We start from the raw sequence: 25790 nt of genomic DNA, 5'->3' as shown, positions 1-25790 counted from the left end.
TTGTTAAAGTTATTTCTGCACTTTCTATTGAAAAATATTGACCTCAGAGTCAAAAAAACTAACAGGAAGACGCAGTCTTGTCTTGTACGATGTGAAGCAGCCAATAAGATCTCATGGTTTCGGTCCTAATCCCTCCCACTGAGTTTGATGGGTGATGTTAACAGTTTAAATACTCTCATGATAAGTCAGCTGTGCAGACATTATGAAATAAATAAACACAGATGAAAATAACGGAGTATGTATTCAACTATGTATCTAACAAAAATAATAATTAATAATTTAAAAAGGTATATATGATTTTCTTTATGTTATTGCATCATGATGTATTAAACAAACAAATAAATGGTACATTGCTTTTTGCAATAGGAAATTTATTTATTTATTTTCACTTTTCATTATTTTATTTTTTTAATTATTTATTTCATGGCACATTTAAATGTACATGTAGTTATTTAATAATGTTTAAATTAAACCTTTAGTTATTAAATGTAATATTAAATTTTAAATTTACTGATGTAATGGTGATTTACATTCATCTACTCATTCAACAATTATCTAAGAAGGATCTTCTTCTTTATATTAAAGTATTTATGGTGTAAACGTATTCTATGGTAAGTGTGCGCCGTCCACTTACTGTGGCCACCCCTCTCCGGTGGAGACGGTGAAGAGGGTGAGCAAGGCCCAAGCCACGTTGTCGTAGTGAAAATCGTACTTCTTCCATTCCCGCTTCTCAGCTTTTACCTCTTCTTTTTCATAGACTAAATATTCGCCCCTTTAAGTTAAAAAGGAACAAATTCAACCAAACTTTACATTTTTCTTAAAATATTACCCAGTGACTCTTAGTGGTATCATAAAACAAAAACTGAAATGCGGACAGACAACTTCATGCTTCTGAATTCTACTAGCCTGTATGTCTGCAAAAGTCATAAAATTACTCCAATGTGAAATGAAACACTAAAAGATTTTGGTTATAAAGTTTTTATATAAAAAAAATTGTATGCACTACCTTGACAAAGAATAAATGTATATTCTATTTGTAATTTTTTTTAACCGACCTGCAGTCCCGTGCAAACTCTTTGGATTCATCTGTGCAGTAGAAGAAGCGGCCCTTAAACAGCTGCACAGCCACGACAGCGAAGATGAACATGAAGAGCATGTAGACAATCAAGATATTCAACACATTCTTCAAGGAGTTCACCACACAGTCAAAAACTGCCTGCAAAGTGAAAAACAGAAAAGTTTGAATGTTAGGGTGGTTAGTAAAAAAAAAAAAAAAGTTCTTATACTCAAGTTTTTTTAATCAAGACACTAAATAAGCTTGTTAAGTCTAAGTGGGGACCTTAGTTCTCTTTTGGCCATGATTATCACACTACTGTAATTTCATGTCTAAAAGATTTGGTAAACAAACAAAAAAAGCATAAAAAATTATAAACTTATACATATAGACATTTCTTGGTTATGGGGTTTTTCCTTTTGAAATTATGAGCACACCACCCTTATACTATTGGCAACAAAATTATATTTTTCACTAAAGTGTTTATTTGTCTCAGCTTGCACACATCTTGCCAGGATTGCTGTGTTTTTGTGCATCAATGCTGAAGCACAAAGGGGGATGGCAGCCTAGTGGTTAGGGCACAGAGCTTGGAATCCAGAAGTTTTGAGTTCCAGCCCCAATGCCACAGACTGCCACTCACTGAGCAAAGACCCTTAACCCCAAACTGCTCCCTGGGCGCCGCACAATGATAGCCCACTGCTCCACAAAGGGAATGGGTTAAATACAGAGAGCTCATTTTGTGGCTCTGTGCTTGTGACAGTGTAATGATCATAAACGGCTGTAAAAGGGGAAAAAAAAAAGAGGCACAACAAGCTGTTTTTTTCTCCTTTGGTATCTAACAGCAGTTTGCTGTGTAAAGGAATTAATGCTATATATTTAATATATATATATAATAAAGTTACAGTTTAAAACATACAATTCTCCATCTTACTGCACCATTTTAAAGCAGGCATAGGAACATTTATAGGCTCATAAAATACAAATAAATTGAAATTATGAAACAGCTGTTTGTGTCATCTGGACTAATGTAAGGGTATGTAGCAACTATAAAGATATGACAAAAAACTCCCTGCAATGCAATACATTTGGAGCTTTAAGGACTATTTTTTTAAACTAAAAAAAATTCAAACTACTTCACATTCAGACCCCATAAATAAATAAAATAAAAAATCAGCACAGCCTACCTTTAACTTTGGGAGACGCTTGATGGTTTTAAGTGGACGCAGCACCCTCAGCACACGCAGGGATTTGATTGTACTGATGTCTTTGCCTTTGCTGCTCCCCCTAGTGTTTCAGCAGGAAACATAAACAACATAACTTAAAAGTTAGACTGCAGAATAGATGCTTCATAACAGACTAGTCACAAGGACTCCCATCCTACCCTATTGGTTTAATTTAAAATAAGAAATTGCGAAATGCCTTTAAAAAAAGTGCATTGATTGTTTTTTTTTTTTTTTGCAGACAAATAAAAAAGTCAAACATGAAACCGACGAGAGAGCACATTCAATCCCTTGTCTGAGGTCTTGGTTTCATGGACACTACGAAGCACCATCATTGTTAGATATGACGATCATCAAAAATATACAGTCACGTATTGCATAACTACAGGCATCTCCGCGGTGGAGTGCCCGGCCAAACCTCTTTCTTTCTTTATCAGTGAGATGCTGTTCAACTCTTCAAAGGAAGGGAACATTTTAGATATGAAATGATGAAGTTCAAATGTTTAACCTCTAGGATTACTTTGGAATAATCCCAAAAGTATCTTTACATAGATGTAGTATGTAAAAAAAAGTTTCTTCTCACATAGCTCTCTTTAATTGCTTTAAAAATAATTATAAAAAAGATCCTGCTCATTATTGTTCTTTTGCACTGGAAAAAATCGAAATCTAGATAAGTCATTTTTTCTTTAAATAAGTGCTTTTGTTCTTGAATTGAGGAGGTAAAAGAGACATTTTGCCAATGGAACAAGACAATTAAGATTTAAAATAAGAAAACACAATTTCATTGTTTTATTTCAAGTGCATATTATCTAATTGTCTTATTATAAGAGTAAAAATACTCATTCCTTTGGCAAACTATCTAATTTACCTACTTAAAGTAAGGATAAATGCACTTAATTTAAGAAATTCTTACTTATTTCTAGATTGTTTTTGTAGTGTGTAAAAAGGATAACTTAAAAAGTTTCAAAGGCTAGAGCTGGAGGCTATGCGGGGAATATTTGGGCCTGTGATGCTGCACACAGAAGACAACATCTCATGTTGTAAAAAAAAAAAAAGAATCATAAGGAGCAGAAAGGGATAATTTAAAGACAAGCCTTTTTGCTCATACCAAGACAATAACGTTTTGTGCATGGTCCAAATTCCTGAAAGGAAAATGCCAATAAGGCAATAAATAGAACACCTGATTTTTACAGTAAGTGGCTCGGCCATTCTGAAGAAATACAAAGAAAGACTGAAGTGGACGCTTGCCAAGTCAGCGCAGGAGACAGGCCGTCTATCAAGGTTGGCACTTAAACTATGAACTCAGTTCCTGTGACTGAAAATGAATGACAGCTTAATTTAGTGCTGATTGATTGAGTTGGAGTCTTTCAGCTTTAAGTCTCGCTGTGTAGGTGTTGTGTGCTCGCCATGGAGAGAATCAATAGGCCTTCCTCATTTAAATGTGTGCAGAACAGAAGTCTCTCTATGAAAACAGCTTTACAGAATTAAAGTAAAGCCCTGTAAGGTCAAAGGTGTAGGAAATGGCTGCATCCTTGTGGCCTCAAATACAGTAGTTATGTTCGCCTGATAAAGCTGTGATTGTAGCAATAGGATTCTTTGTTTAGATTACTGTATAAAATGATTTTGTATTTTAATCTTAAAACTATTATGCTGCAAAAATCATTTGAATGACAAATGCAATCTGTTCCCAAAATCTGGGTTTTGAGGGTTTAGCATCCAAGATCTGCCTAGCGGAGTGGTAACTAGCTAAAAATTACGCACACTTTTAATGTGAATGGATGGATTGAAAATGCTTATTAGATGAATTGCTTGAAAACCTTTAAACACTTTCATGCACTTCATGTTTAGTGGATTTGCAGCCAATATTTCTTATAAATGTATCGTTATTGCATCCAAATAAATAGGACAGCTCAGTTCATACCTCTGTATCTCTTTTAATATTATAGTAGCTGGTTATGAAGTTTGTTGCATCAGTATTTGAAAGGACATGACTCATGTCATGTTCACATGTCTGTAAATGTTGACAAAATTTGTCAATCAGAGTTTTTTTTAGGGCTCAATTTTCGTTTAGAAGTTATAACCTTCATGGAAGTACTAAAATAAGTTAAATTGGCCCTAAAAGAAGAATTATTTTCAGGATACAACTAAAAACTATTGATATTGGTTCCTTGGTTTAACTGAAGTCATTTGGAACCTGTAGTGGAAGATTAGCTCCAAATCATCACATTTACACCACCATGTTACCACTGGTATGTTCTTCTGTGTAATAAAGCTTATGTTTGAAACTACATTTTGAATCCATTTAATATTGTTGCCAAACCTTTGAATTTCTTTATCCAAGGGCAGAATATTTTGCAAGTTTCCGACTGAATTAGAAAAAGCCATTAAATAATTGTATATAAAACTAATATGAACTTTTACGTCTGATCTCTGCCTCTTACTTTTGATTATTTTCCCCTTTTCTCTTAGCAGCCGTTTGTCCTCTTCGCCAAACCCATGAAACTACCTGAGAGGTTCGGATAACTTATTGTGAAATATATCTGTTTGGGAAAAGCTACTGCTTTTGAGGTCCTTTTTCTAAAATTTCTTTGACTTTTTATGTTAATTATTAACAGTACAATGGTGTGGAAATATTTTTATACATGTTAGCATGGTATGGTTTTGATGTGTAAGGCAAAATTATGAAATCATTATTGGTAAATTCTGGTGTTTTCCTAGAACCTTCCGAGTTGTCTCAAAAAACAAAAACAAAACAGAGAATCAAACTGTTGATTTGAGAGTGTGCGCACAGTGATACACTGAGAAGGAGCACAAATGACAAGAAGCACAAAGAAAGAAAGAGACAGTAGCCAATGTGATTTCGGTAATTTTACACGGGGAGCAGAGGACAGAGGAGGAACTTTACCGGGTGCTGCTCCTGTCGGGTTTCACCGGAGGTGGTGACAGCGAAAGTCAAGGTGACAGCGACAGAGAGAAAGACGGAGGAACAAGAGGATAGAGAAAAACACATGGAAAGACACAAACACAGAACACACACATTGATAGAGACAGACCAACAAAAGACAAAAGAGAGAAAGAGAAGGGGGTTTGGTAGAAACACAAAATATACATCTATAAGAGAGACAGACAAAGAAGGAAGGACAGCAAGATGACTATATCTAATTAAATATACCTCAGCTACCTTTTAACAAACATGTTTTTTCCCATAATGCCTCTCGTGTAATATCCTGTCTTCCTAATAGCTAACCTGATTTAAATACACGTAACCTGTTTGTCTAAAACAGTAAAGGTGCATCTTTCATGACCAAAGCCCTCTTATTCATTACATCTAAGAGGCTTTTAAAATAGCTTTTTAACAAATCACTTTGACCTAACTTTCTTTGAGCTAATGACGCCCTAATGTCTTGATAAAATCAGAGGAATAACAGCGATGAGATCATAATTAAGGTCAAAGGTCACTGCTTTATATATCACACAGGTGCATCTCTATAAATTAATACATCATCCAAAAGTACTTTCATTTCAATATTTTTAATCAGAAAATTGAAATTCATTGCTTTGTAACATACTTGGAAATTATCCGTACCAAGTGTCTATTTCTGGTCAGTTTGATGACTATGGCTTGCAACTAAAAAAAACCCTGATTCTTTAATTTAGTTTTTTATTTTTAGAAAATTGAAGTACTAATTTTGACTTATAAAAGAGTTTAATTTGCTTCAGGTAAAAATTTGTGGTGCCACACAGCAAAGAAAAAAAGTAATTTTTTTCTTAAAATAAGTGCATTTTTTCTTGAATTAAGCAGGTTAGTGAGACACTTTGCCAATAAAACAAGATAATCTAGATTTAAAATAAAAAACAACGACAGCATCTTATTTCAAGTGCTTTTTTTCTAATTATCTTATTGAAAGAGTAAAAATACTCTTTCCATTGGCAAACCATCTTATTTACCTACTTAAATTAAGGGTCAGTACACTTAATTTAAGAATTTGTACATATTTCTAGATCATTTCTGGAGTGTATATCTTCAGAGGTGGTAATTAGTTCCAACAATGTCATGAGGATGTCAAGTGGACATAATCAGAGGACATTGTCACTCAAAGAACCTCAGACTGTTCAAATAATAATATTTCCCCTACATATGTGTTTAAAACCTTCCATACATTATGTGGAAAATGGATGTAAAAAAGGTGCCTTTCTCTTTGCTTGAATCTGTTATTTTATAATGAAGCGATTCATTTTTACTAACTTTTGGTGTAATTATTCCAAATATCAAAAATAATATCATGCACAGAATTTTATATTTTTTGCTGTAGCATTAAATTATTGTATGATTAAAATGTTCTACTCAAGTAATCAATACCTAAGTAGTTTTAATCTCAATAAGATTGAATAACCAGCAAACTCAACAAAATGATCACAGACAAGCGGAAGGGGCCACCACCAACATGAAGCACATGGATATTCTTCACAATAGACTGTATTTTTTTATTTGGTTTATGTGGGTATTCCGCTGGGTGCAAGCCATAATCATTCTACATTCACAGAAAACATCACATCTCTAATTTATTGAGAGACACCTGTTTTACAACTAATTAATTATTGAAAAAGCCAATGTACAGCCAATTGTACCTCAAACCAATTATTGGCAGCATTTTTTGTCAAAAAAAATATTGTAAAATATCCGAGGTGATCATACGTGTAGAGATATACTATTGCTTAAATATTTGAATCTTAGACTTAAACAACTTTTATTGTCATTTTTATACACAGAGTGTATACAAAACGAAATTTCGTGTGGGAGAAACAATCATGGTGCAAAAAAACGCATTGATATGGAAGTTCAGAGCATCAATCTACTGGTTTAGACTATAGTAATACCCATAGTTTTCTGTTAAAACCAAGAATTGTATTCTATAAATACTGTACTTTCCAGGATCCACAAATAAAACAAATAACAATTGTTTGAATATAGCTTCTGAGAGTCTAGAATTACATGTTTCTTTCAGTAGACATGTTTTCCTCTGGCCCACTATAAGCCTTGTAAACTGGAACTAAAATATTGCATTCATGTTCTTCCTTTCCTCCTTGAATAACGCTATAATGACCAATTAGAACAGACCTTCAGCACTAATTGTCCTCATTATACCAGTAGCACCTGGAGGGGTTTGCAAAAATATTCCTCAGCATGCACAACTGTACAGAAATATATATATATACATATATTTTACTTTAAGTCTTTACAAGAGATCATTTCCAGGTTTGCTTGACCTAAGAGTGCATTCGCTCATCTATCATGAGCGGAGATTCAAGAAACCAGGATTTGTGTGTATTGTATCGTACACACATGCTATCAATAGCAGTAAAAGGCATTCTCACAGAGTATTCTCACTACATGCACTTTAAAGTCATATGACTTTGAAACATTCAGCATTTGTTTGGAGAATGCCAAAAGCAGTATAATTGTGTTTGTAACACACATACACACAGATATGAAGCCATTGTACGGTTTCCATGCTAAATATAATCTGTACAACGCTTCTTCCGGTTATCTGGTTAAATATAACTTCATGCTTCACAGGGAAATTGCAGGTGTGTGAAGCCTGTTTGAGCAGCACTGTACTCTAGTGTAGCAGATGATAAGAGGCAAAGCTTTAAAAAAAGAGGCAGAGGTGGAAGAGTAGCAGTGTAAGAATAAATACGCTATCAGGGCAGGGGGAGAGGAAAACCAAAAAAAAATGGTGGTAGGAAAAGGTAAAAGCAACAGATAAAGAAAGGAGGAGATGTCCTGCAGAGGGAAGTCATGCTGTGCAGGGTGGAGCAGTGGAGTGATTTTTATACTGCTACAACAAACCTGTCTGCTAGGGGGCACTGTAGACTAATAAGTCATATTGTGATGCTTCTTTTTATCCTTTTTATCCTGAATTAATCTGCATCAGTTTCTGTGTTTCTATTAAATACAGTTTAAAAACTACATATTTCAGGTTATGAAGCAGTAGATCAGTAGGTAACCTCTACTGTAGCTCTCGAAGGCTGATTAATTCAAATGTCTACCATCAGCTTATTTTTTTCAGAACAGAAGAAAATATCTATCAATCATAACTAATATCTTAACTTATTCCATGAATAAAAAACTTCTCTCTGAGTTTGTCTTTAAGGAATAAGTCGTTAAGCATGTGGAGGGATTTGGAGCTTTATTATTGCAATAATGCCAGATTTATATGTCGGCTGTTAAACAAATTATAATTCATTCAAAATGCAGTTGTTCATTTCCAAACATTAAAATAAACTTTCTTCTCTTTTGTTATTTTAAAGAATACATTTTAAGAATTTGCTCAAGCTAATAAAATACTAAAAAGGCATTATGTGCATGTTTTAAAATGACAAATTTTTTTTGTCTTTAAGAATGGATTTGCAACAGTATTTTGGAAGATTTTTTTCCTCCAGGAAAAAGAGAGAAATACTGTATATTCTGCATGGAGAGCTCCAAATAAGACCCAGTGCAGCAGTAATATATAAGAGTAAGCTATTTCAATTTAAACATCTACCACTGCATTTCTGGCACCTCAAGCAATCCAAGTGTCTTTGTGCCATTTATGTATTTTCACTCGGGTCTCAGGCAGTGCTGCTTCCTCTAAAATTGCTTTGCTTTTGATCTGAACTCTTTTTGACAGTATATATAAGTCACGTTTTACCAAAGATATTTTACTTGAGCTTGACTCTATGTGCTGAACATGTGATGCCGTGTACTGCATCGCAGGTTCAGGTTCATGCAGTCACTACTGCAGACATGCATGGATGCACAAGCTCCTCTATCTGGCTCCTGCACTTCCATGTTTACTTTCATTAGCATACAGGCATCTGTTAAATATACGTACAGTACTGGAAAGAGTTTGAAGTCATCCCTTGTTTCTTTTATGTTTTACTTTCACGGAAGAAAATTAGATTCTTGTCTCTAAAACCTTTTCCTTGGACTTTTTATTTTAATTCCTGGTGATTTTGTCAACAAAAATTATACCAGATCAACAAATACTTATTTACAGAAAACAAACTTCAAAAGATGTAGATACATCAGACCTGAAATGTTTTTTTCTCATGCTATTTTTCTCAAAATAGCAAGGACCTGACAGAGGACAGACAGTCATTACTTTTTTGATGTCTATGTCAATAAAGAAACTTGTTGATTCATTAAAATAAAAAAAATAAAAAATTCTGTCATAATCATAAAGTGTTTTTAAGAAAATGCTTCTGGCATACCTTGCACAATCTGTTCACAAAACAAACAAAAATAGATAAATGGAATTAGGTAAAGCGTTAAAGAAGCAAAGGGTCTGAGGAAGACGGGCAAATCCAATATGCTGCTTTTATTTAGGTGTTTGTTTTGGAGATGAAATTAGCAGCATTGACTTATAACTAAGGGTAGCAAAATATTTAATTGTCACAATATCTGATTATATGTGAGTCGTTTTCAAAGGACTGGATTTTCTATTGCACCTCATAAACACTTTGCATGCCAGTATAAAAATATAGCGTAATGGATGGAGTCTATCTGCTGGAGATGCCCACAATTCAATGCATTCATGATAATTATTAAAGATGCAAAAGGTCAGAAAGGCCGTTAGAGGCAGAAGTATCCCAATCAAAGATCCTAATATTGGGAAGGCTTATTTTGCTGTATTTAATGAAAGAGTTTGCGTAGAACATTCTGTCTGTATGATTAGATTGAATTATCTCTGTAAAGTGTCTCTGGCTGAGACATGGTGTCAGTTGGTGCTATATACAGGTGCTGGTCATAAAATTAGAATATCATGAAAAAGTAGATTGATTTCAGTAATTCCATTTAAAAAGTGAAACTTGTATATTATATTCATACATTACATACAAACTCATATATTTCAGATGTTTATTTTGTTTAATTTTGATGATTACAAATGACAACAAATGAAAATCTCAAATTCATCATATCAGAAAATTAGAATATTACTGAAGATCAATAAAAACAAAGGATTTATAGAAATGTTGGCCAACTGAAAAGTATGAACATGAAAAGTATGAGCATGTACAGCACTCAGTATTTAGTTGGGCCTCCTTTGGCCTGTATTACTGCAGCAATGCGGCGTGGCATGGAGTCGATCAGTCTGTGGCACTGCTCAGGTGTTATGATAGCCCAGGTTGCTCTAATAGTGGCTTTTAGCTCTTCTGAATTGTTGGGTCTGGTGTATTGCATCTTCTTCTTCACAATACCCCATAGATTTTCTATGGGGTTAAGGTCAGGAGAGTTTGCTGGCCAATTAAGAACAGGGATACCATGGTCCTTCAACCAGGTACTGGTAGCTTTGGCACTGTGTGCAGGTGCCAAGTCCTGTTGGAAAATGAAATCTGCATCTCCAAAAAGTTGGTCAGCTGCAGGAAGCATGAAGTGCTCTAAAACTTCCTGGTATGTGGCTGCGTTGACCCTGGACCTCAGAAAACACAATGGACCAACACCAGCAGATGACATGGCACCCCAAACCATCACTGACTGTGGAAACTTTACACTGGACTTCAAGCAACGTGGATGAAGTGCCTCTCTTCTTTTCCTCCAGACTCTGGGACCTTGATTTCCAAAGGAAATGCAAAATTTACTTTCATCAGAGAACATGACTTTGGACCACTCACCAGCAGTCCAGTCCTGTTTCTCTTTAGACGCTTCTGACGCTGTCTGTGGTTCAAGAGTGGCTTGACACAAGGAATGCGACAGCAGAAACCCATGTCTTTCATACGTCTGTGTGTGGTGGTTCTTGAAGCACTCACTCCAGCTGCAGTCCACTCTTTGTGAATCTCCCCCACATTTTTGAATGGGTTTTGTTTCACAATCCTCTCCAGGGTGCGGTTATCTCTCTTGCTTGTACACTTTTTTCGACCACATCTTTTCCTTCCCTTCGCCTCTCTATTAATGTGCTTGGACACTGAGCTCTGTGAACAGCCAGCCTCTTTAGCGATGACCTTTTGTGTCTTGCCCTCCTTGTGCAAGGTGTCGATGGTCATCTTTTGGACAACTGTCAAGTCAGCAGTCTTCCCCATGATTGTGTAGCCTATAGAACTAGACTGAAAGACCATTTAAAGGCTTTTGCAGGTGGTTTGAGTTAATTAGCTGATTAGAGTGTGGCACCAGGGGCCATCAATTTTGAACCTTTTCACAATATTCTAATTTTCTGATATGATGAATTTGAGATTTTCATTTGTTGTCATTTGTAATCATCAAAATTAAACAAAATAAACATCTGAAATATATGAGTTTGTATGTAATGTATGAATATAATATACAAGTTTCACTTTTTAAATGGAATTACTGAAATCAATCTACTTTTTCATGATATTCTAATTTTATGACCAGCACCTGTAAACTAAATTGAATTGAATTGAATATTCTGCTACTCTCAGATATTTTTCTGTGATTCAACATTGTCAAAAACTATGAGTGCATTTTTAATGATGACTTATATCATCATGAATATTTAAAGTAAAGTTGATGTAAAGTTTTAATTTTCAGTATGGCATGCTGACTTTCAGTTTGAAGCTGCCCAGCTGCTGTTACCAACGGTAGCTGAAAATTTTTTTAACAATTATTTTCAAATACATGACAAAAGTTCACATTAAGCCAATGTTGAGGTGTTATAAAGAAATAAGGTAACACATTTGGCCTCAAACAAGTTCCAACACAAGATTGGTTTAATCCCTGAGTTAAGGAAGCTTTTCATGCCTGAAGTATTACTGGTCCAAAATATAAGGCCAACAACAGACATTTAATAAAATAAAAAAAAAACAGACTCAACTTAATATAATTAAACCACTGCATTTCTGGCACCTCAAGCAATCCAAGTGTCTTTGTGCCATTTATGTATTTTCACTCGGGTCTCAGGCAGTGCTGCTTCCTCTAAAATTGCTTTGCTTTTGATCTGAACTCTTTTTGACAGTATATATAAGTCACGTTTTACCAAAGATATTTTACTTGAGCTTGACTCTATGTGCTGAACATGTGATGCCGTGTACTGCATCGCAGGTTCAGGTTCATGCAGTCACTACTGCAGACATGCATGGATGCACAAGCTCCTCTATCTGGCTCCTGCACTTCCATGTTTACTTTCATTAGCATACAGGCATCTGTTAAATATACGTACAGTACTGGAAAGAGTTTGAAGTCATCCCTTGTTTCTTTTATGTTTTACTTTCACGGAAGAAAATTAGATTCTTGTCTTTAAAACCTTTTCCTTGGACTTTTTATTTTAATTCCTGGTGATTTTGTCCACAAAAATTATACCAGATCAACAAATACTTATTTACAGAAAACAAACTTCAAAAGATGTAGATACATCAGACCTGAAATGTTTTTTTCTCATGCTATTTTTCTCAAAATAGCAAGGACCTGACAGAGGACAGACAGTAATTACTTTTTTGATGTCTATGTCAATAAAGAAACTTGTTGATTCATTAAAATAAATAAAAAAAAAAAATTCTGTCATAATCATAAAGTGTTTTTAAGAAAATGCTTCTGGCATACCTTGCACAATCTGTTCACAAAACAAACAAAAATAGATAAATGGAATTAGGTAAAGCGTTAAAGAAGCAAAGGGTCTGAGGAAGACGGGCAAATCCAATATGCTGCTTTTATTTAGGTGTTTGTTTTGGAGATGAAATTAGCAGCATTGACTTATAACTAAGGGTAGCAAAATATTTAATTGTCACAATATCTGATTATATGTGAGTCGTTTTCAAAGGACTGGATTTTCTATTGCACCTCATAAACACTTTGCATGCCAGTATAAAAATATAGCGTAATGGATGGAGTCTATCTGCTGGAGATGCCCACAATTCAATGCATTCATGATAATTATTAAAGATGCAAAAGGTCAGAAAGGCCGTTAGAGGCAGAAGTATCCCAATCAAAGATCCTAATATTGGGAAGGCTTATTTTGCTGTATTTAATGAAAGAGTTTGCGTAGAACATTCTGTCTGTATGATTAGATTGAATTATCTCTGTAAAGTGTCTCTGGCTGAGACATGGTGTCAGTTGGTGCTATATAAACTAAATTGAATTGAATTGAATATTCTGCTACTCTCAGATATTTTTCTGTGATTCAACATTGTCAAAAACTATGAGTGCATTTTTAATGATGACTTATATCATCATGAATATTTAAAGTAAAGTTGATGTAAAGTTTTAATTTTCAGTATGGCATGCTGACTTTCAGTTTGAAGCTGCCCAGCTGCTGTTACCAACGGTAGCTGAAAATTTTTTTAACAATTATTTTCAAATACATGACAAAAGTTCACATTAAGCCAATGTTGAGGTGTTATAAAGAAATAAGGTAACACATTTGGCCTCAAACAAGTTCCAACACAAGATTGGTTTAATCCCTGAGTTAAGGAAGCTTTTCATGCCTGAAGTATTACTGGTCCAAAATATAAGGCCAACAACAGACATTTAATAAAATAAAAAAAAACAGACTCAACTTAATATAATTAAAAGGCAGAAAAAGTCCAAAGAAAAAAAGGATTTAAGACAACTGCAAAATATTCCTTAGAAAGCTTAACTTCTTTCAAGCAAAATACACAGAAATTAGGGATGACAACACTTTCCCAAAAATCAGTTTTTACTCAATATATCAACGCTGTGTGAGAATAAGAAACCATTCCACCCACCACACCCCACCCCAGCATGCTTCCCCCTTCCCCTCCCTTCTACTGTACTTTCCCAGGTCGTGCAAAGGAAAGAGAGTTAAATACCTGTGCCTCCAGATTCGTTAAAGTCAGACTTGAGTACCAGAGTGTGTGTGTGAGTGTTTAGGTTTGAATGTGTGCTGGGGGCAAGAGGGTGAGATGAAGTCCTGCTGCCAGCTTTCTTCTGTGTGGCATATGGATAGCCTGGGCACTTAAAGGGTTAAAGGTGTCTGGGATGCCCTCACCCCCACAAACTTATCGACTTAGACCTCCAGCAAGGGAATATGGGCGAATGAGGAGGTGGTGGTGTGGATTTGTTGGGGAGATATGATCTCTGGTTTAATGATTCTTTGTGGGTCGGTTGCTGAGATAAATGTTTGATGGATTTTGTAACATGAAGGAATATAAAAGGACAGAACCGTACAAGAATGGGAGGTTTAGTTCAAGGGGAATAGTGGTAAATGGTATCTGCTCCTAACATACAGCAGAAAGGTGAACCATGACCTAAACTGGCAAGAAAAGACGTCTTGATCAGCTCTAACCTTGTAAGAAAAGTTTTTAAGGTTATTATGATTCTTCCCATCAGGAAAAAAAAAGATACACTAATTCTGCTCTTTATTACAGTGACCAAGACATTTGTTCAGATTTATTTGCATTTATTATTTACAATTCACTCCTTATTAATTCCTTTTAGAGATGTAACAAATCAGAGCAGATTAAACTTCCACAGAGTAAATTATCTCCAAAGTTAAAAGCCTGTACAGAGATCAGATGCAACCATTTTTAGCTTCACAATAGAATGGGGGCCAATCATCTGATTAAGTGAACAGGATGAAGGAAAACCAGGGTTTTTACTGGCTGGACCTGGATTAATCTGTTTGATTCACAAAGTTTAGGTAAAGTCTCACTTGAATCTTTCACATCTTCTCATAGTAGGGATCGTAAAAATTATTTATGCTATAGATGTTAAAACAAAATTTTATTACAAACAGACTAAAAAACAACGCTGTTGTAGACCAGGAAATATTTAACTTTCCTTTTCAAAATGAAAAGGAAGAAAAAAAGCTAAGCTTAAACTATAAAGCTAAAGTTTCTACAGTTAACAGGTCAAATTAAGCCTTCTCAAATTCATGCTGTAAACTGGTGCTTTCTACCTTATTTATTACTATAAACCACTAGATATCAATGTGATTATATTGTTAAATGAGTTTCTCAATAAGCAAGTGATTTCATTAAAAATACGCAAATCTTTCATCTGATTAAACTACCATATTTTCCGAGATATGAGCTGCTACTTTTTCCCCCATGCTTTAGACCAGGGGTCTTCAACGTTTTCCAGGTCAAGGATCCCCAAACTGATGGCGACATGGAGCGGGGACCCCTTAATTATATATATATTGTATGAAGATGTGTTATCTTAAATTGGTCCTATAGTCACTCTATTACAGATGGAGTAATGTAACGAAAGTAATTTCTCGCTGGGATTATTAAAGTATTTCTGATTCTTTGGGACCCCCATGCAGTATTGCGGCTTATATATGTATTTTTCAAGTTTTGTCAAAACATTTTGTGGGCGCTTCTTATAGTGAGTTGCACTCTATAGCCCCGAAAATACGGTATATTATTCACTGAAGTATTATGTACTTCACGTGGATATTGTGTGGAAGTGTGGATCGTACAGACGTATACACAAAAATATGTAAAGCTAGTAAAATGCATTGAATATTTTTAGTAGAAGATACAAATTTACATTTCTACTTTCATTGCCACCAAAGAAAATAATGATTTACTCAAACATACATTTATGTTTGAGTAAATTGAGTAATACATTTATTTAAATGGATTGTGTCTTGAATAAAAAAAAAAAATTAATCTAAAGTAATTTGTTGGAATTTGTCAAAAATATCAAGATGTTAGTTTTTTGATAAACCCTTAATGGAGGCGTTGAAGAGGCCTGCATTTCTTTGAGGGTAGAACATTTATTACGCAGAGCAAGTCAGCATCCACATGTGCAGTTTTTCTACTTGCTGTATGTTAGGAATAAGAAGTTTGAAGGGGTATGTGATCTATGGAAGGTCTAAGAGGTGTGGTGGTAAGAAAAAGTAGTTCGTAGGACCAAAACTACAGTGTTAAGATGCAAAATAAGAGGAAGGGATGACTCACGGCCTGGTTGGTGGAAATATCAGGTTGGCATGATTTGAAAAATAAGGGAGAATAAGGGAACAGGCAAGGAAGATGGGTTGCAAGATTGTTTATAAGGATAAATTTGCGGATTAAGAGTTTATAAAACAGTTAGGGAAGTAATGTAGGGTTAGTTCTTTTCATGACTATTGGTGGTTTTGGAAGGAAAAGGAGATTAGAGATGATGCCACTACACTCTAAAAACGTATTTGCATATCAGCAATGATAATGTTTCCAATACAGCTGACATTTTTGGCAGTAAAACTATCATTTGGAACCAAAGGGAAGTCCCAATAGTCCAAAAACACTAGAAAAAAAAAAATATTTCGGAGGCTGTTTTGTTTTGTTTTAGAGTGTAGATCAGAGATTGGACAATCAGGTGAGACACATTGGGGTATATTTCAGTAAAAGATGAGGGCTTGGTAGACAGGTGAAGGTGGAAATGTTATGTAGAGAAAGACCACTTGATGATGGGATTAAATATGTGATGCTGAGCAATGAACAAACTGAAATGTAAATTTGAATGAATTGTGTTTGATCATGAAGAAGGAGAAACAGTATCCTCAAGAAGGATCAACAACAACAGAGATGAATAGAGCAGACAATACCCGAGGCAGAGAACAAAGAAATACAGAACAACTAAAAGAATGTAAAAAAAAAAAAAATTACAAGAGGAAGAAAGCAACAGCTGACAGAAAAGAGGAATAGGATAAGGATTTTCTAGACACACCAGGCTGAGACAAAACTATAGGGAAGAGGGAAAGAGATAGATCAGGATTGTCTGGTTAACTGAGCTTTACACCCTGGGCCTTTCTGTGGATGGTGCAATGTGTGTGGGTGGTGGGTGAAGGTGATCAAGAGGAGGGTGAGGGGTGGTGAAGGGGGCACTTACGTGAAGGCGAAGGCCACCAGAGCACCACTAACCACTATAAAGTCCAGAATGTTCCACAAGTCACGAAAGTAAGACCCTTGGTGGAGAAACAAGCCGAGTACCACCATCTGGAAGACATGAAGAGAGCTCAGAAAAACATGCACACGTTACAACACATGTTGGGCTTCCTGCACATACCTCATTTTAAAATCCCACGTTTTAAAACAAACAATGACTGTCAGATACCGGGGATTTTTAAAATGTATTCTTTAACAAGGAAATATGCATTTATTTATGAGTGACTGACTTACTGATTGATTAAAGTATGGCTCTGCTTTTTGAGTTTTATGGAGATTCTGAAAATTGGAGTGATAGAAAATATTCAAAACTTAAAAGCCAATTAAAAGTTAACAATTTTCTTAAAGATTTTCTAGAATCTATGAAAGAGCCAGGAAGCGTGAACGTTCTACTGATTAGTTGCTCTATTTGACCTATTTGAGCTTGTGGCAGCTTTCTGAAAATGTAATTTAACTAGAAGAAATTTATGTTAAATTAAAGTTTTATATATACAATTAAGTGATTTACAGCTAGTAAAGCTAATTGCAATGATTTGATTTTACTACTAATACAAGACGCTTAACAGTTCAAAATATCAATAAAAGAGAGAAGAGAAAGAGTTTTGAAAGCTTTTTTTTTTATATTAGCTCTAAATAAGAAATCTGAATCGACATCTCAAAGATTTATGAACAAAACATCGAAATATAGACTCCAATTTCTCATCCAGAAAAAAAGGATGAATATTTAATAAACTAAAATATAGATATTTTAAAAGAAGAATTGAGACTAAAGATTTTTTTTACACTTATTTTAACTCAGAGGAGCACGTAAAGCTAATTCCACTTTTTCACAAGAACCCTTTAAAAAAAAACCTTTTCTGTCACTAAGGGTCTACGACAACTGCAGCTAGTTTAACTTGAGTTTACTGACTGTCAATCAGTGTTAAAAAAAAGTAGTGTGTATCAAGCACTTTTTAATTTTAAAACAGAAAACACAGAAATAATATATATTCACTACAGAAATTAACACCCACACCTGCTAAGTGATACTTTGTTACCTTGATCAACATTTCAAATGTGAAGACCCCTGTGAAAACGTAGTCAAAATAACGCAGCACCTGCAGAGCAACACAAAACGTTAAAATACAATTACTTTAAAGCAGAAAAGGAGAACACTAATGATCAGATCAAATCAAAGCTCTGGGCAATAAAGTCTATGTTACTTATGATCATGATCAAGTTTTTTATCCTTTATATACTGATAAAAGTAATTTAAGAATAATCGTTTAAAGTCTGAAACTTTATTAGAATTCATTAATTCTTTTCCATATATACAGCTGAGAACTCTTAGCTTTTAACCTGCAATATCAATAATCATCATTATTGAATGATTTATATAATCAATTAGATTGTGTCACCCTTGATTAATTTTGGAGCATTTCAGTTTTTCTACAAAGCAGCATATCATTTGCAAACGCTGGTTTGGGAATATTGTGATTCAGACATAATGTCACCTAAAACAGACATCCGATTAAAATTTTTATAAAATGGACAACACAACCCAGTCGGCCTCGGCAGATGGCCACTCACACTGAGCCTGCTGGAGGTTTCTTCCTGTTAAAAGGGAGTTTTTCCTCTCAACTGTCACTGTAAACATACTTAGTGTGAAGGATTGCCTTTGAGTCAATGAATCGATGCAATCAACTGGTTTTCCTTAGATAGAAAACTTTAAATCAATTTGATTTCATGATTTGGTAATCTGTAAAGTGCCTTGAGATGACGTGTTTTAAAATTGGCACTATAGAAATAAACTGAATTGAATTGAACACCTATCCTCTTTAAGCTAGAACCTTTCTTCTGCCTGCAGATTTTATGTAGAGCGGATTGCTGAAGTGCTAGCTAAAATTAGCAGGTTTAGCCTCCTCTTTAACATGAATTGTTTAAAATTTAGCCTTAAAAATTGTTCTTTATTTCTGGTTGATGAACTAAGGAGAAGTTTTAAAAAATGTTTTCCTTGACCTGAAGTATGTCTCTTTGGGACAAAAGTAACAAGTAGTATCTAACGTATCTAAGGTGTGCATTCTTGCTTCACAATTAATTTAGTAAACCAAGATGTCCCAAGTTAAAAAAAGTAAGACTTTTTTAAAATCAGTCTATAAAAATGTTCATTAATGCTCGAAAATATCACTGTAATGGATTTGGCACTTGGGAATCCTATGTAGCAAAATCCCTAATTTGGAAAAACTATGTGTCTGACTACATGTTTGCACAAAGGAGAGACAGACAGGCAGACAGACTTTCTTTTTTACATAGAATTAAAGTCTGAAAATGTTTAGAGGGTTTTAAAAATTATACATTCAACAAAACAAAAACTGTTGTGCAAAATGTGGCTATATAGCTTTTGAACGTACAGCTAACATCATCATAGTTGGTAACATAGCAGGTAACTGGTTGAGTTTAGTTAGAGACACTAATTGGGATTGTTAAAAAGTTGGTTTGAGGATTTCGTTGGTCATTATTTAAATGTGTAGTGTGATCTGGATGTGTTTGATCATTTTGTTATTTTTGGAGTGTTGCATGCAATGCATCAAAATGGTTGTTATTTTTCCCCTGTTGTGTGATTGAGAAAAATAAAACATACAAACAAAAAAACATTTACATTTAAGGGAAAGAATTGGTGGACAATGATTGATTGTTTTCAGAGGAATTTGCTCATAAATTCTAGTCTTTTGAATATATGAACACATTTTTACAGTCTTTATCTGCAAAATGATAAGAATTTACCACAAATTGAATGTAAAAAGACAGCAACACATTAATGCCTCACATTGTTCCGTGGTGAGTCAGGCTTGACGGGGTCTTCTGCTGCAAGGGCAATGCTGCTCATAGCAATGACTGACAGGATGCTGAACTCAAAATACTTCAGAGTAAGAATGTAGTGACAGCACTTGCGAAACCTGATGTAAAAACACAAAGGCATCCACAATATGGTACTAAAAGATTTCACAGAACACACCGAGCATTTCTTTACAAAAAAACCCCTTTGATTTCCAAGAACACCCCAATTATGGCACATAAAGCAACATTAAATACTCACGGGTTGGTGGTAGACATTATGAAACAAGAGCTATAGGGAGGCATGCGTTTAGGGCCATCTTCATCTTCACCCTCATCCTCCTCTTCCTTCTTCTCCTCGCTTTTCTTTTGGTCTGTATTGGCGTTCTTGTTCACTGAGTACAGACAAGCAGAAAGAGCAGAGAGGATAAATAAGTGACAGACTGACAGAAAGAGGTCAGCATGCAACACATTCACCAGCATTCCTTCAGGAAAACAGAGGAACATAAGGAGAAACATGACCGCTATACATGGCCAAACAGTATTTATATACTGTTAAAAGTGGAATGACGGAATTGTCACTTTACATATCAGCTGTATATGTTATATGCAGCAAGTTTACAGGAAACTGAAGTCATAGTTGTAATAGTGGAAGGCTAATAGTTATTCATATAGGAGGTCTTAGTTTAAAGAATAACATTCATTTAAACTGACAACTTAGATTTAAAGAATGGACTCTCAGTCACACCAGATTGATTTGAATAATGAAAGTGAAAGCCTCAGCAACTCTTCCAGTAACTATTTTGTTGTTTAAAAAGTTATTTCAGTTTGAGTTCTTCAGTATCAATTAAGTGAGTGAATACATGACTACTTTCTGGTGTTTTACAGCCCCTACATGTATTTTGTGTTCAATAAATTCATTGTAATATGCCACTGTTCTGCTATAGGCACGGGATCCACATTAAGAAAACCCATTGAGAAAATCTCTTTAATGCTATCTCTGTTTATTTTTGTGATACAGGTTTTTTACTTACAATCAAATTTCGATAGTTGAATTTGAATATCTGCTGATTCCGATACTTTTTTTAAGTGACAGCTCTGCTTGCTTTTATGTTGTCAGCATCACCCTTGATATTTCATTAACTCCTCTATAAAACTAAATATGACAGACATAAATGTATACATTTATTTTTCCAAAGGCAACTTTGGAAGTTATACACACAATAAATCGTGGTAACAGGTTATATTCCGTTCTTAAAACGAATATCTATTTAATCAAAGATAGATGCCCATTAATGGATATACTTTTCTGTTGCTAAAGATATTTCTAACTTACAGGAACTTAAATCTACTATAGAGATTAAATGAACAACTCTGCTTCCATAGATTTAACCAATAGTCACTGCTATTTTTTATTTTTATTTTTATCTGGACTGATACAATAATCAATATTGGATTGGTGCATCTCTAATAATAACAATAAGAGCTGATGCTTCCTCCACAGAATACAGTCATATGGACATTAACATCACAGTGGCTCACAAGAGACTGTTTCAAATTAAATGTTAGGGCATAATATTTAGTTACATTGCTAATGTAAAGCTAAACTCCTTCTGCACCAAGCTACATCCTCACAATGATCACCTTGCAAGATTGCATTGGTAGAAGGATAGGGGTAAACAGGAGGCATGTCTATCGCTGTGTAGTCGGGCTTTGCCATGCTGGTTAGGATCAGGCTGTCCATGCTGTGAAGCAGGGTGTGAGTGTCAGCATCATGGCAGTTCAGCAGGTTGTTGAGGTGGTCCGGATGATCGGGGTGATCAGGAGGAAGGTCATAGGGGTGCTCATTGGCACTGGCAAGCTTGCTGTTGTTGCGAAAGTTATCAAGGTCTTCGTTATACTGTTGTATTGGTCGTGTAGTTGAGAGGCTTTGACAGGTGCTGTGGTGCTCCCTGGGATTGGTAATGGAGAGGGAAAAAGAACAGAAAGAAACACAAATGGAGCAAAATGAGGAGAACAAAAATCCATTAAAGAGATAAAGCAGTAAAATGGGATAACATTTCTTAAAACCATGGAAATTCCTGTTCCTATTTTGCTTTAAAGTCGTAGGGAAGTGGCTGTTCCAACCGTTGCATTTCTGAATTCTCCCAAGTGGTGCTCGACTTTACACAAGTGAATAAAGTGATTTGGATTGGTCGATTATCAAGGAGTATCTTGCTAACCAGTTAGCAACTACGTGCTGTCAAGGAACGCTATGGACAGCGGAAACATGCAAGAGGAGGAGAGTTTTGTGTCGGAGGTCATGGATGATTCTCCGTCATACATATTTATTTAGAGGAGGAAAGCGGGGAAGAAGATTTTGTGGAAGAGGATGCCAGGGCGGCAGAAGGTTGGTTTGGTTTAGAAGGCTTACAGCCGTACATGTTTGAGCCCTTACCTCGCAATGCTGCCAGTTCTGTTAGCTCTACGCCTACCGAAGACACAGACGTCCATCCCCTTGAACACCGGGACGTAATTTAGATTTTAAGACAGGATTTTTTTTTAAATAGAAATTTTCTAAATTTTGGGACAATATAGTCCGATACAATATAGTCCGATAAAGAGTACATTTATATGCATGTTTAAGCCAGAATGATTTGACATTCAAATATGACTTTCCTACGACTTTAAAAATGTTATCTTTTGACTTAAAAAAAAGAGATTTGAATTGTAAAATGACAAACTTGATGAGTACATCATGAGGTCACAACTCCAATGTTAAAGAGCTGTGTTAGATGTTTATGCATTTGCTGTTTTTAAATGGCCGTTTCATTTCCTTACAATGCCATGAAGATCTGAAGAGGCCTGTTAATATTCTTTTAATACATTCGAGTGTTTTGAGCAAGAGTAACCATTATTCAAGATACGTCATTAGAAGACCATTAACTCTAACTTTTGACAATGTCAAGATACAGTATACTATATCTAGAAAATAGATCCTTCCCTTAACTCACTTTCTGACACGGTGTCCTCTGCATCTCTCCTGGTTGCAGTGTCGATGTCGTCTTGTCTTCTGTCCACCCTCCTCTCCGCTTTTCTCACCATCTCCCTCTGCTGCCCTACATAGATGTTTTCTGCACTCGTCTCCCTCCCTGGCTGCTCTGCGGTGCTGTCTACACCTCCTTGCCTCACCACTACCCTCGGCACCTTCACTATGATGCGGAGAAATGCTGTGAGACTCCCTGCACTCTCTGTTCCTGTGCCGATGGCCCCGATGACTCCGGTGGTTGTTCTTCTCTTCATCCAGTTGCCGTTCCGGATTTTCTTCTATGTTACCCAAAGATGTGCAGCTAAAACCATGCCCCAAGTTGGTTTCCATAAGCTGGCTTGTATCTACAGTGCTCGGGTTAGTGGGTTTCTGATGGCGATGGTGGTGGTAGTGACAGTGGTGAGCAGCACGCCGGCGGTGATCAATATCCTGGCGTCGATACTGCTGATCCAGAGGCAGCTCTCCAGGTTGGGTCTTGTTGGTGTTGTTGTTTCGATTGTCCTGTGGGTTTACTACCAAAGGTCTGTCCAAGTGTGTTTTCACGTCGCCACGTGCTTTCCGTGGGAACGACACCTGGGTGAAGATAAAGAAAAGAGGTTTGGAATGATACAATGTAAAAGGCTTGGGGTATCCAAAGTATCATATTCAGTACACTGACTAAAAAATAAAAACAGTTGTTTGAGTTAAAGTGGTAGAAATGATCTAAAAATCAAAAGGTCATGTGACTCAACTGAAATTATTACAATATCAGGTCAAAGGATAAGAGAATTGGCAATATGAACTCTAAAGTGGTCTGCTGTCAGTAAGGTACATACAGCTGTTTTATTAATTCTTGATGCAGGTCATGTTAAAGCTGTTGTATTTGTCGTATGTTTAATCTCAATCAGATCTGGGTTTTTAAGCATCGTAAAAAGGATTGCAAAAATGTAATTATTACACTTCACTCATGCTGTTTTCTGTTTCAAATCAGGCGGCACTCACATCGAAGCATTCTGCTCCAAACTTATTATATCTTGGTCAGATGTCTCTAGAGGCTTCCTGCTGTGGGGGCAAATCACATCTACGGTTTTAGGCCAAATGATCAGGGAAGTCCCTGCAACCTAAAGGAAGCCATCTGTAAACTTTGTTTTAAATAAATCAAATCCCTCAGCACAATAAATCAGAAGCAACAGAGAAAAGCAGGGTATTGCACCGCCGTCTTAGGTACCAGATCTGCTTGGCATGATACTGCCCAGACAACGATAATGACGTAATGCAGCATTCTTGTGCCAAGTCGAGAGCATCTGTAGCGTTAGCGTGTCTAATGACAGATTGGGTTTTACCTGATACATAACAATACTGAAAAAATTATGTTTATGGTGAACAAAGTAACTGTTTTAGATCGGTCAGTTAGCCATATTAAGCTACACTACTTTTAACTTTGTGTCAACAGCAAACATTTGTTTTATACAAGTAGAATAACTGTTGTTTTCTTTCTCTAAAATCTCTACAAAAGTCATTTTTAAGATGTTCCATTTGTCCACCCCTGCCCTCAGATCTTAATAAAAAGAATTAGATGAAGCACTGAGACTTTTTTGTCACCTTGTTAAATGGCAGAGCTCAGTTTGTTTTCTACTTTCTGCAACTTTGGGTCTCAGATAAATTTGTAAAATAGTAGCAAATATGGGGAATAATATGTTGAGACTTCAGAAGAAGTTTGTTTTTTAAGAAATGGGTGCAATACCGTCCGAGTGGCATTGCCATAAGCTAGTTGATGCTACATTTCACAACGCAGATGCTGGGTGATATCATGTTATGGTATAGAAATGTAGCGATGCAACATTCAAGATTATACTTTATTACAAATATAATCATTATTAAGTTTAGCATCACAACCTCCTTCAGAGAAGTTAACCTCTGGATCAACAGGCTGCTGCGTGCAACAGATTTAACTCTGCTGATGCTGTGTGTCGTAGCTCTGCAGGACTCCAATAGTTTATCCAAGTAGAATTAAAGCTACCACTGGTCATAAAATTGGAGAGAAGATATAATAGTCTCCAAGTAAGTACCTAGACATTTTCATCAAATATCACCCCCTCCCACCCCCTTACAAAAAGTTCTAAGGCAAAGGGCATCAAGAAAAAATTTCACTTCATTTGTCTCCCACTGGAGAAATTAGTCTGTTCTCTTAAATGTTTGACATTCGAAAGTTAACAATCATGTTAAATAATCGAGACCTCACTTTCAGTCAAAATAATCGTGATTATCATTATCATTGAGTTTTTGAGTTGTTGTAACCAGCTCTTAAGATAAGAACGGGGTCCATACCCTATTTAAGCTGATCTCACCAGTTAGATTGAGGTTACAGTTTTACCACAGAAACATTTCAATATTACAATGTAATCTGTAAACATATGTGTCATGTGTAGAAGAGTGTCAGTGTTCCCCAAATAACTACCAGAGCAGATTTGAAGTTACACATTATGACCTCCTGACCTAGGATGATAGTTAAGGTTAAATGTTTATTCCTTTATGCATTTATTTATTTATTTATTTTTTTTTGTACCTTCAAACATTCTGTAAATATAAAAGAAATACAAATAGTTTAGCTTTTTATAACATTGGCAACATAAAGCTTGGTTTACGCTTGTTGCGTCTACATGGCCCATGTGGCCAAACTAAAAACTTTTGGCCTCCATGCGCCTACAAACATTTGCTAAAAGGCGGGCCTTTCCAGGTGGAAAAACATGGCGAGTGAACAACGTTTTGCATAAACATCTAGAGACGTCCTGTTGTTAGTTGCATTAAAGTAATTAATACTTGAAGATTAAGGGTGTGATCTTTTGGTTTACTGTTTAGCAACCTAATG

General features: G+C 35.6%; 1 protein-coding gene across 1 annotated transcript in view; it reads right to left on the bottom strand.

Annotated features, from left to right (window-relative positions):
- The window catches only part of cacna1ab (calcium channel, voltage-dependent, P/Q type, alpha 1A subunit, b), a 255768-nt gene that overhangs the window by 61977 nt on the left and 168001 nt on the right, over positions 1 to 25790 (bottom strand). Inside the window, exons 22-32 of the mRNA XM_038290608.1 lie at positions 22908 to 23515; positions 21559 to 21866; positions 20177 to 20309; positions 19907 to 20036; positions 18138 to 18197; positions 17045 to 17151; positions 16135 to 16137; positions 5180 to 5191; positions 2239 to 2338; positions 1056 to 1216; positions 635 to 772 (exon numbers count right to left, since the gene is read on the bottom strand). Coding sequence (XP_038146536.1) covers positions 635 to 772; positions 1056 to 1216; positions 2239 to 2338; positions 5180 to 5191; positions 16135 to 16137; positions 17045 to 17151; positions 18138 to 18197; positions 19907 to 20036; positions 20177 to 20309; positions 21559 to 21866; positions 22908 to 23515 — 1760 coding nt within the window. The remainder of the gene's footprint in view (positions 1 to 634; positions 773 to 1055; positions 1217 to 2238; positions 2339 to 5179; positions 5192 to 16134; positions 16138 to 17044; positions 17152 to 18137; positions 18198 to 19906; positions 20037 to 20176; positions 20310 to 21558; positions 21867 to 22907; positions 23516 to 25790) is intronic.

This window comes from Cyprinodon tularosa, unplaced genomic scaffold, assembly GCF_016077235.1.
Source record: "Cyprinodon tularosa strain WSP-4 unplaced genomic scaffold, ASM1607723v1 ctg285, whole genome shotgun sequence".
In the NCBI taxonomy this organism is placed as follows: domain Eukaryota; kingdom Metazoa; phylum Chordata; class Actinopteri; order Cyprinodontiformes; family Cyprinodontidae; genus Cyprinodon; species Cyprinodon tularosa.
This window is presented reverse-complemented; position numbering and strand designations above follow the sequence as displayed.